A 12,376-nucleotide genomic window follows, 5' to 3' on the forward strand; every position below is an offset into this window, starting at 1 on the left:
CTTATGCTTCAGTGTGAAAGATCTATTGAGCAGTTTCTTTTCTACTTTATGTGTGCAGTATATGGGAGGCATCATAACAGCTAGTCTGTAGCCACCAGCTTGGAGATACACAAAGGTCCACATGGTGGCTCTGGTGGCTTTTATTATGTGGCTGGGTGGGGAGCATCCTGTCAATCTGCACACTTAAGTAGGATCCGACAAAGGTGTAACCTGAAGTTTCTGAATCCCAATGTAAATTCTGTAAGAGGACCCCCATCGACCAGTGCCTTCTGATGTAGTAGGGGTCTATGGGCCCCCTTGACCCTTAGGATCCGCCCCCTACACTGCAACCATACAATTAGGACTGTATTTTGGGGAAGAAAAGGATGAAGGAAGACAAGGATATCGGGGTGAATGATGCTTGTATTTCCATTTAATATAACAATAAAAGCAAAACATCAGTTTACCAAAAAAAAGACTGGATTTTATTTCTCAATTCCATCTTCTAGTCGCAAACCTCGCTGTGAATCCTCGGAGAAACCACCGGCTCGTGTTAGGATAAGTTTACTCTATATACAGAAATAGGTCTATTTATATCAAAGTACACTTGTTTTATATAGAACGTAGCAGCATATCAAATATGGATCAGATCCCGCTCAACGCAACAACCGGGTCACTTACTTCAGGACATCTCAAGAGTTCTGCATTATCTAAAGGGCATTTGGTGTTTACGGAGAAGGGGGGGGCACAAACTTATTTCTTCACATTAATTGTGTAGCAACCCCTTTACATCTACAGATTCCATGATAAATGTGTTACTAGAGTCACCACTAGGGGGAGCTCATGTTAAAACAGTAGATATTACATTGATTTAAAGGACATCTACCACCAGGATGAAGGATTGTACACCAAGCACACTGACATACTTGTGTGCGCCCCCTCTGGCAGGATCTGTTCCTATTTTAGCTTCGTATGCCCTTATTTTACAAAAAAATAGGCTTTAAAAACTATGCAAATCTGCGCTCCAGAGCTGTTGTCATCTGTTTTCGTAAAAACAAGGGCATAAGATGCTAAAAGGAGAGTGTTACACACTAGCATGTAAGAGTGATTGGTTTACAACCCTTCATCCTGGTGGTAGATGTCCTATAATGTTATGGACTTTTTTGGATTAATGCTAAATAATGAAGTAATGGGGATCCCAGCTGTCTTAAAGGGGATGTCCAGGATTTGGAAAAACCTCCAACTGATGTCTTCTTACCAGAGTAATGAGCTCCCGAAATCCAGTAGAGGGCAACCCAATTTTGGGGCTACAATTATCTATTTCTTAGAGCGTGGGCCCCAAAATAATTTTATCTGGTGGGCTTAAGTAACCCAAATCTGGTGCTGTTCACACCTGACCATGGGTAGTGCATAGTATTGCAACTTAGCTCCTTTTCATTTCCATACAGATGAGTTGCAATAAGGCCACAAACCATTGGTCAGACGTGGCACTGTTTTTTTGGAAGGAAGCAGCCATATTTTACGATCCCTGGTGACGTTATGATTCCCCGTCCTGTGGACTGCAGATAACATTCCGATTATTGGAAATATTACCTTTAGTTGCAGTAGATTTACCTCTACTAATCCTGTGTACAGAGTATAATACACTTCCATCCAGCTCCCCCTAGTGGTGACTCTGGCCAAACAGGATTGTAATCATTTACATCTAAGGCTATGAAAGAGATCTGGTGCAACATTCAGCCAATTGCCCCCCCCCCCCCCCACCAACTTGTATAGACACCGGATGTCCTGTGGTCAAGAAGAACCAGCGATACATAAAATATACACGTGAAAGTGTCCCATTACGCACGGCATCGTGTTCAAAGTGGAACATTCAACAGTAAATTGGGTGATATCATAACACATCTCTTCACCAGTAAATCACTGACAACAGTTCATACGGCATAAACTACGAAATAAAATAACGCAAAATAGGTTTTTTTTTTTCCCTTTGTCCACATATATTTTTTTTAAATCTCTCATAGACGCTCTCAGCACGTTTTTTTTTTCTTATTATTTTCTTAGTTTTTCTCCATATAAAATTATATATATACAATTATTTGCCTATTTATATATCTCTCTGAAATCTGTGCATGCACACACAGGCAGCTGGTCACATGCACACGCGTGCACAGTTTACACGCACACACGCATCGTCGCACGCGTCACACATACACGGGTTTATTGCAGACTCCCTCGTTGTTCTGTATCATGTGCAGGAGGACACAGCCATGGGGTAAAGATGATGCCGGTTAGTGGGGATCGGGCTAGCTGGTGATTGGTGGTGGCAGGGTCAGGTGACATCTCTAGGGGAGCGTTACACGTTGGGTAATTATCTTGTAGCAAATACAGTAGGGCCTGAGTTATGTCTAATTTATGTCTAAATTTCATATCCGTGCTCTTTCATGTTGCATTCTAAAATAAGAAAAATTTCTCAAATTCTAGAAAAAAAACCAACCAAATTCTTTTTACTCAATATGATTTATAAATAGATTTTATGTAACATGTAATACTTTTTTTCATATCTGCTAGAGTTTTTCCAGTGCAAATCAATTCATTTGGCTGATACATCTACTAAGGGGTTGGCAAAAAAAGAAAAGCAGGGGCGTGGCTAGGGAAGGATTGGCCGATACATCTACTCAGGGGTTGGGAAAAAGAAAGGCATGGGCGTGTCTAGGGAAGGATTGGCCTAAACATCTACTCAGTGGTTGGGAAAAAGAAAGGCTGGGGCGTGTCTAGGGAAGGATTGGCCGATACATCTACTCAGTGGTTGGGAAAAAGAAAGGCAGGGGTGTGTCCAAGGAAGGATTGGCCTACATGTACTCAGTGGTAGGGAAAAAGAAAGGCAGGGGTGTGTCCAAGGAAGGATTGGCCTACATGTACTCGGTGGTTGGGAAAAAGAAAGGCAGGGGTGTGTCCAAGGAAGGATTGGCCTACATGTACTCAGGGGTTGGGAAAAAGAAAAGCAGCGGCATGGCTAAGGAAGTTTTGGCTGATACATCTACTCTGGGGTTGGGAAAAAGAAAGGCAGGGGGGGTATGTCTAGGGAAGGATTGGCCGATACATCTACTCAGTGTTTGGGAAAAAGAAAGGCAGGGGCGTGTCTAGGGAAGGATTGGCCGATACATCTACTCAGTGTTTGGGAAAAAGAAAGGCAGGGGCGTGTCTAGGGAAGGATTGGCCGATACATCTACTCAGTGTTTGGGAAAAAGAAAGGCAGGGGCGTGTCTAGGGAAGGATTGGCCGATACATCTACTCAGGGGTTGGGAAAAAGGAAGGCAGGGGTGTGTCCAAGGAAGGATTGGCCGATACATCTACTCAGTGGTTGGGAAAAAGAAAGCCGGAGGTGTGGCTATTGTACTCGGACTGTAATTGGCTGTGAGTTATCTATAATTTATAAGATAAGTATGACATTGATATAAACCAGAAAAGCTTGGATGCTACACGTTATGAGAGATAAGTCTGAATTAAATCTCCACAGAATTTACCATCAGTTTTTCTCTCCACATTTTTTTCAAAAAGGAACATCCTGAAGGCCGAACCTGAAGGCAATTGAGATGACTATTTTCTTTTTAAAAACTTACAATCAAAATTTTAATATTTTGTCTTTTTTTTTTTTAGGAAAAATGCTAAAAATTAAATAAGAAAAATAAAACTTTACAGTAATCATGTCATGGGTAGACAATGGTATGCAACACCAGAAACTAAAGGGGTGACTACAGAGGAATGACCCCTTCTTAAATAAGGGTTAGACAAGGGGGTCTGCTATTGTTTCTCAAAAACAGCGCCACTATTGTGCACAGGCTATCTCTGGCTTTGTAACTTAGTTTTATTGAAGTCAATTTTGCAAACTTAGACACAATCTATTGGCAAAAAGTGGCAATGTTTTTGAAAAAGAATCTTTTTTCTCAATCTAATAAACCCCTTTAAGTTTCCCGTTGGCTTTAGCTGTGGCAAAAAACTGGTCACACATGAGTTTGGGCTTTTTCATACCCAGAAGTGACAAGTATCAACTTGTTTAAGAGTAGATTTAAAAATAAAAATCTAGGGCTTGTTTCTGCTTCCTCTACAACAATATATGATGGTTTGACATGTACTTAAAGGAGAACCCCAATCAACATTGAACTTTAGCCATGACATAATGATCATAAATCTGTCTCAGGAAATTACTGTTACAATACTGTAGCAGGTCATAGCTACAAGACACTTTTGCTTCCAGTGTCTTGGGCTCCACCTCTGCTTATTAACAACTCATTTCCTGCATTAGACTCCACCCCTGCTTATTAACAACTGATTTCCTGTCTTAGACTACACCCCTGCTTATTAACAACTCGCTTCCTGCATCAGACTCCACCCCAGCTTATTAAAAACTCATTTCCTGCCTTAGACTACACCCCTGCTTATTAACAACTCACTTCCTGCATCAGACTCCACCCCTGCTTAAGCCTTTCCCTACATTATTCGGTAAGTATGTATAATCATGTGACATCTAAGCTCCAGATACAGTAGTATCCACTACTGCTCATGCCTTTACTTCTATTAATTGGTAGGTACTTAAAATCATGTGCCATCTAAGCTCCGCCCACAACAATAAAGATTTAAATTCTGACTTTTTATAACTTTAAAGTAGAAATAAGATTTTAAAATTGTAGCAACTTACAGTTTATTTAAAAATCATCTTGAAGTCCCTTTATCAGACTCCCCCCCTGCTTATAAACATCTCACTTCCTGCTTTAGACTCCACCCCTGCTTATTACTTTCCCTACATTATTTGGTAGGCATGTATAGCCATGTGACATCTAAGCTCCACCTACAGTAGTAAACATTTAGATACTGGAATTTAGACATTCAAAGTAAGAATTTGTAAGTCTTCACCCCTGCTAATGCCATTCTTTTATTTTTGTTACAAGGGTATTAGTTAGTAGGTGCACAAAATCTTACACTTAAGCTGAACCCACAATATATTTATATTGGTAATTTCCCCACTGTGGGACTAATAATGGATTATCTTATCTTATTTAGAACATCATAGGGGACACTATCTTTACTGGAGCAATATGGTTCCTACATTGTAACAGCTCATAATCCCTTGACACAAACTACCAGGCACATCCTGCAATAAACTCCTCCCCTGCTTATATGATTCTCCTTCCCCTACACAATTTTTTTCCCCGTGCGCAAATAATCATGTAAAATATAAGCTCCACCCATGACAATAACAACATTATTCTATATTGTATCAGCTCATGACTCAATGGCGCATATTATCCTGTCCCAGACTCCACCCCTGCTTATTACATTCTACATGGGTAGAAGGCTAACATAAGCTCCACCTACAACATGTATGAAATCATACAAGTTACTGCATTTCCAGTTGCAGTATGGTTTCCACAAGTCCTGGCTCCATGACACAAACCTTCCTGCACTAGACTCCACCCTCTTTCCCTACAAATGCATTGGTTCATAAGCTCCACCCACTACAGAAAACAACAAGAAAATGAGCAAAGGAATAAATATTTAAGAAATTCCATTCTAGGAATTTCTTATTCTACTATGACAGGGTATCCTGAGTGGCAGGGTGATGAGTGGAGTTCCCCTTTAAGTCAGTTAGTAGTATGGATACTATGCGTGTGACCAGCTTTGGTTGCCTCATTGCTGGGGTATAAGACACAATATGGTAATGTACTGTCGCACATCTCCCTGACCATCTACCTGAAGAGCTCGGCGCGTTGTCTATCCCTTCGTCTTCGAGGACACTCCTGATGCTGGGTTAGTAAACAAGAACACTCACAAGTCATTGCAGCATTTATATGGAGTAAAATCTAGCGTGCTAAAATCTACCCACTGTGAACTGTGCATTATTACCCAGGCGGCACGTGCTAGCGATGTGTGCGGAGGCTCAGCTTCTATCCTGTAGATTACTGTACTAGTGGTGCTGCCGCTAACCCCCTGAAGAAGAGGCAAGAGGCAATGTATTCCTGAAGGTGTACAGCACTTTTCTTTGGTTTTATCCCTGGGATTTGTACCGGAATAGGTCTCTGCGGGTAGCAGGACTCGATGGGGGTGGGAGAGTCTTTCCAGTCTATATGTTGTCTCGAAAAAAAGAGTGGACATCTTCTGCTAAACCCAAGTGAGACTATCAGTATCTTTGTTGGGTTCTGGGCTCCCCTATCATTGGTCTGATAGAGGTCCAAATTAATGTGTAACTATTAATTATAACAATATTTCTACATTAAACATGAATAGTCCAGATACCTGGTGCTGTCTCTGTTCTGCCCCAGGTTCCCACTGTTACCTATATCACCCTCCTACATGACTCCTGACTTCTGAAAGGGGGCGTGTCCTTGACTTACCAGCAGCTTCACTGCGCTAGTCAGCAACCATTGATTGATAGACCCTAAAAATGAAGAAAAACATTTGGAGTAAAACAAAGGGGACCGTGTATGTTTCATGCTTAATGCATGGTCAAATTTAGATGTGGGGAATAGAGGGGTATAAAATTATTTCTCTGCTTTGTAAAAATTCCTCCTCTCTATTATGTGATCTGTGACGATCAGTTGTGATCTCTACAGCACACCCAGAGGCAGAATGGGGAATTACACTAAACCCATTCACCTCAAAGGACTGCTATGTCATGGGGCACTGGACAGGTCCTCCAGAACAAGAGCTCTTTGTATCTGGAGCCTCATAAGATTGCCTTCTGAACACAGGACCCCCCTCTATAATCTCATAACTTTCTTATGGGTTTTCTAAAGTGAACAACCAGTTTAATACGACAAAATCTCCCCTTTTGACTTCAAAAAGAAAGAATCTGTCAAGTGTGTCTGTGAGACACTCTACAAAGTTGCACATTTGCCAAAAGGTTCCTCCACAGATTACGTCTTTGAAGGCAGTGGCACTCCTCCGAAATTCGGGGTACCTGGCAGACTTCTCCTGACCTATGGCGACCCTAGGGTAGACCTACACAGACCGACCCTCATGGTGACGACACACGGACTGTTACATGACCTCAGGAAAGATTTCATTAGTGCACATTTGCAAAAATATTGTAATACCCTAGGAAAAAAATAAAAATGTACTCCCATCCCTGGAAAGATTTTGGGATAATTCACAGTAAACAGTGCCTAGAATGGTGGGAAGTATATTAAAGATAGCTAGATTTCACTGCACAGCAGAACTTCCATTGCTAGCCAATATGGCTAAATGTACTCATAATCCGAGTCACTTTGACCTTTCTTTCCGCGAGTCCTAAAGGAATAAGGACTGGTAACAGTCACAGCACTTCACTCCCCCTATGACTGCCCGGCGGTGCATTATAACAATATAATAGACCTTTGGGACCGGCAGTCAGAGGGAGGTGAAGGCGTAAGGGGAAAAAAAACAGACATATAGCATCGTTGGCAGCATAACAAACTGTATACCATCTGCAGTTAGATTACAGCAAGCACCTTCTTTCGAGTCCTTCAGGGTTGTCTTCTTCTGTGAAGGTGTAGTCAATGGTCCCCTTAGACTCTGTTAGGCCTGTTCCTGATACCATGGGCTGGAGTAGGTAGCACATGCACAGTGAGTAACTAGCTGTGTACACCCAACAGTCTACTGTCCTTATATTTCTGTGGACTCTATCCTCTCCAACCTTGATGGCGTCCAGGGCTTCATGTCCTCTGCTGGCGGCGTGGTCGCCTTGGTGGATAAATCGCTTATCTTCTGCTCCAGTTGTTGATTTTTTTGATACATCTCCACGTAGTTGAGTTGAAGCTGCTTCTGGTACTTGATGACCTTTTCCTTCTCTTCTTGCCACGTGCGTCTCTCTTCCTCAAAGTCCTCCGACTGCTTGTCCCGTTGTTGTCTCTCCACCGCCAACTCCACCTGGAGATTCTCAATGTCCTTCTTGAGCGTTCCCAGGCTGTCCTCGTTTTGACGTTTCATCTTGGCCTCATCGCTCTCGCAGGCCAGAGTGTCCCTCAGCTTCTCGTTGATCTCCATGGTGTACGGGTTCTGACCAAGATCGCACAAAGTCTCCTTCAACCCGGCTATCTCCTGCTCACACTGGCTGAGCTTCTCCTTCATTTGTTGCGCTTCGCTTTGCTTCCTTTGCATTTCGCTCTCGCAGATCTCCAGGCTGACACTCTTTGAGCTATAGGAATCTTTAATCGAGGCAATTTGCTCCTCTTTCTCCCGTAACACGGCCTTGACTTCTTTTAACTGTGTTCTAAGGCCAACTATTTCGTTGAGTTTCTGGGCAATGTCTGCCTGGGAGTCTTTCAATTGCTGCTTCAAAAGTGATATCTCCCCGGCTTTTTGACAAACCTGCAAAGAAAAGCCCATGTTTAGGTTTTTTTTGGATAAAACAACATGGCATTACACGGGAATAGCTGGACCACAGCCTGTCCTCAGTGGTAACCTCAAGGTCAAGGTGGCATTCAGGCCCGGCACCAGCACCCGGCCAACCCGGGCAAGTGCCGGGGCCCCGGGGTACTGGAGGGGCCCACTCGGGCCCCCGGATCAATTGTACCAGTGTCGCTATAAGACACTGGTATAATTGATCACCATCGGGATCGATCACTTTTCTGCCTCTATGCTGCGCTGGTCAGGAGCGCAGCATAGAGACAGAATCTACAACTCACCTGTCCCGGTTCCCACGATGCAGCGCTCCGCAGGGTATGCGACGGCTTTGAAGCCGGCGCACATGATGACGTCATCGGATTACGTGTGCTGGCTTCAGAGCCGGCGCGTACGGGAGGCCCAGGCCGAAGACAGCTGCAGGCGCTGCTCCGGGGGAACCAGGAAAGGTGATTTTTTTCTTTTTTCTTTTCCAGAGGGGAGTCAGGGTGTCCGCGGGGGGCGGGGGTCAGTGTGTATAGAGGGGGGGGGGTGTTAGTGTGTCAGCAGGGGGGGGGGTCATTGTGTCCACAGGGGGAGGGGAGGGGTTCAATGTGTATGGAGGGGGTCATTGTGTCAGCAGGGGGGTTCAGTGTGTCCGCAGGGGAGGGGGGGGGGTTCAGTGTGTCCGCAGGGGAGGGGGGGGTTCAGTGTGTCCGCAGGGGAGGGGGGGGGGGTTCAGTGTGTCCGCAGGGGGGGAGGGTTCAGTGTGTCCACAGGGGAGGGGGGGGGGGGGTTCAGTGTGTCCACAGGGGGGGGATCAGTGTGTCCCCGTGGGGGGGGGGGATCAGTGTGTCCCCAGGGTCAGTGTGTCCGCAGGGGGAGGGGACGCAGTGTGGCCACTGGAGGGCGGTCCAAGGAGGGGCCCACTAAGGCTCTGTCGCCCAGGGGCCCACTAAAACCTGGAGCCGGCCCTGGTGGCATTACACGGGAATAGCTGGACCATAGTCCGTCCTCAGTGGTAACCTCAAGGTCAAGGTGACCATGGAAGAATATTTCTTATTTCTTAAAATGGTCACATAGTCATCTCCAACCTTGTCTCCAAAGCAGAACTATTAAAATGGTGGTTATAGTAATCCTGCCAATATCAAGGCCTCCCAGGCTCTTCACTTTTGAAAGGTGCTATCTTTAAAGCCAGTGGAACATAAAAGAACCATGCACGTCCATGTGTAATTACTGTGTATGACCCATGTTACCGACTACATAATGGGTCAGATTTACTTACCCGGTCCATTCGCGATCCAGCGGCGCGTTCTCTGCGGTGGATTCGGGTCCGGCCGGGATTCATTAAGGCAGTTCCTCCGACGTCCACCAGATGGCGCTGCTGCGCTGAAGAGCGTCGGAACGCACTCAAGTTCACCGGCCTATTCCTGGTGAAGGTAAGTGCAAGCTCCGCGACACATTTTTTAAAAAAATGCGGCGTTTTTTCCGAATCTGTCGGGTTTTCGTTCGGCCACGCCCCCCGATTTCCGTCGCACGCATGCCAGCGCCGATGCGCCACAACCCAATCGCGTGCGCCAATACAGAGAAAATGGGCACAAAACGGAAATGTTCGGGTAACACGTCGGGAAAACGCGAATCGGGCCCTTAATAAATGACCCCCAATGTCCTATGTTATATATTGCTCTACCACCTTCACAACTGTGACCCCTAAACTTAAGTGAGGTCAGAAGTCCCAGGAAGCCAATGAAGAGGGTAATTGATGAGAGTCAAGCTCTCCACGGACTCAAGCCAGTCACTTATGTTGGATGTGGTCCCTAGGGGACATGTAATTACAGTGTATATGGGGAATCAGCCATAACTTCTTGATCACTATCCCTTGGCCTTCCTTTATTGAGTACATTTTGGCTCATAAAGAGATTTCTTTAAAGGTATATCAGATCCAAAGCTGAATGGGTCTCTACTAAGAAGGTTATAAGATAATGCTGGGACTTCTTGCTGGAATAGAGGAAGAAGGAGCTGCTTTAATCAGTCTATGGACACAGAGGTGTTCCTGTAAATGCTGAAAACAAAACCATGGAAGATACATGCATATTTCAGGACGTCAGCATTAACATCTCAATCTTACCTCCCACTTGGTTTCCTCAATCTTCGGGAGGAACTCAGACTGCTCCTTCTTGAAGACCATGCACTTCTTCTCAAGTTCCTCCCTTTCCTGTAGCAGCTGTGCAACATCATCCTGGAACTTCTTCTTTTCCTGCTGGAGCTTGAATATCTGCAGCTGTAACGCTTGTTGGGCGCGTTGTGCTTTCTTCGACACCTGCTGAAGCTTGTTGGCGTAATTCTGTCTTAAGTCTTCCATCTCCCGTTCCCAGATCTTCTGCTTTTCTTCAAAGACTTGAAAGATGGCAGCTTCACTTTTGTCCAAGTTCCTCTTCATCTGTATCACCTCTTGCTCCTTTTCCCACAGGCGATCCTCCAGGTCTTGGATGATGTCATCACTTGAGGGGGAGTGGAAAGGTAAGGTCTCGTTGAGATGGTTGAGTCTGCTAAAAGAAGAGGTGCTTTTGCTGGAAGATCGGCCGCTATCTGAGGTAGAAATTCCATTGTAACCTACTTTATTTTTCTCCACATAGGTAGTCCCAATGCGATTTATATGGCTTGTTGACGCGCTCATTGGGCCAACGTGCTGGCTGTAACCAGTCCCGTAGGTTGGTAGACTGGTCAGGGAATTGCGACCAGAATCAGATAGACCTCCCACCTGGTTGGAAGACCTATTGTGGCTGGTCTTCTCCAGACTGCTTTTCAGGGCAGCTTGACTATTGCTGTTCCCATGACCGGAGCCCTTTCGATTCTCAGTGACCCCATTGTTCACTGGTGGACATAAGTTCTGCATGGAATGGAAATTCTTCGGAACCACTGGTTTAAAGGCAGAGGGTCTAACCAAAGGCTCATTGCTCTGTGAAGACAATAAAAAAGACACAAAAATTTACTCTACTCAATAAATATCAGAAACATCTTCAAAACATCCTGTATTAAAAGCTACATTTGTATTCTGTACTCCAGAGCTGCACTCACTATTCTGCTGGTGGTGCAGTCACTGTGTACATACATGACATTACTTATCCTGTACTGATCCTGAGTTACATCCTGTATTATACTCCAGAGCTGCACTCACTATTCTGCTGCTGGTGCAGTCACTGTGTACATACATGACATTACTTATCCTGTACTGATCCTGAGTTACATCCTGTATTATACCCCAGAGCTGCACTCACTATTCTGCTGCTGGTGCAGTCACTGTGTACATACATGACATTACTTATCCTGTACTGATCCTGAGATACATCCTGTATTATACTCCAGAGCTGCACTCACTATTCTGCTGCTGGTGCAGTCACTATGTACATACATGACATTACTTATCCTGTACTGATCCTGAGTTACATCCTGTATTATACTCCAGAGCTGCACTCACTATTCTGCTGCTGCTGGTGCAGTCACTGTGTACATACATGACATTACTTATCCTGTACTGATCCTGAGTTACATCCTGTATTATACTCCAGAGCTACACTCACTATTCTGCTGCTGCTGGTGCAGTCACTGTGTACATACATGACATTACTTATCCTGTACTGATCCTGAGTTACATCCTGTATTATCCCCCAGAGCTGCACTCACTATTCTGCTGCTGGTGCAGTCACTGTGTACATACATGACATTACTTATCCTGTACTGATCCTGAGTTACATCCTGTATTATACTCCAGAGCTGCACTCACTATTCTGCTGCTGGTGCAGTCACTGTATACATACATGACATTACTTATCCTGTACTGATCCTGAGTTACATCCTGTATTATACCACAGAGCTGCACTCACTATTCTGCTGCTGGTGCAGTCACTGTGTACATACATGACATTACTTATCCTGTACTGATCCTGAGTTACATCCTGTATTATACTCCAGAGCTGCACTCACTATTCTGCTGCTGGTGCAGTCACTGTGTACATACATGACATTACTTATCCTGTAC

The 12,376-nt window shown here is 44.7% G+C and overlaps 1 protein-coding gene across 7 annotated transcripts in view; it reads right to left on the bottom strand.

Annotated features, from left to right (window-relative positions):
• Positions 1-394: 394 nt before the first annotated feature.
• Positions 395-12,376, bottom strand: part of LZTS3 (leucine zipper tumor suppressor family member 3) — a 99,489-nt gene continuing 87,507 nt past the window's right edge. For 5 of the 7 annotated variants that reach the window (XM_072126341.1, XM_072126337.1, XM_072126338.1 and 2 more), the window contains exons 3-4: positions 10,466-11,296; positions 395-8,325 (exon numbers count right to left, since the gene is read on the bottom strand). In XM_072126341.1, coding sequence (XP_071982442.1) covers positions 7,621-8,325; positions 10,466-11,296 — 1,536 coding nt within the window. In that variant the 3' untranslated portion in view covers positions 395-7,620. The remainder of the gene's footprint in view (positions 8,326-10,465; positions 11,297-12,376) is intronic. The other 2 variants (XR_011849933.1, XR_011849934.1) reach the window with 2 other exon arrangements.

This window comes from Engystomops pustulosus, chromosome 1 (genome assembly GCF_040894005.1).
Source record: "Engystomops pustulosus chromosome 1, aEngPut4.maternal, whole genome shotgun sequence".
Taxonomy (NCBI): domain Eukaryota; kingdom Metazoa; phylum Chordata; class Amphibia; order Anura; family Leptodactylidae; genus Engystomops; species Engystomops pustulosus.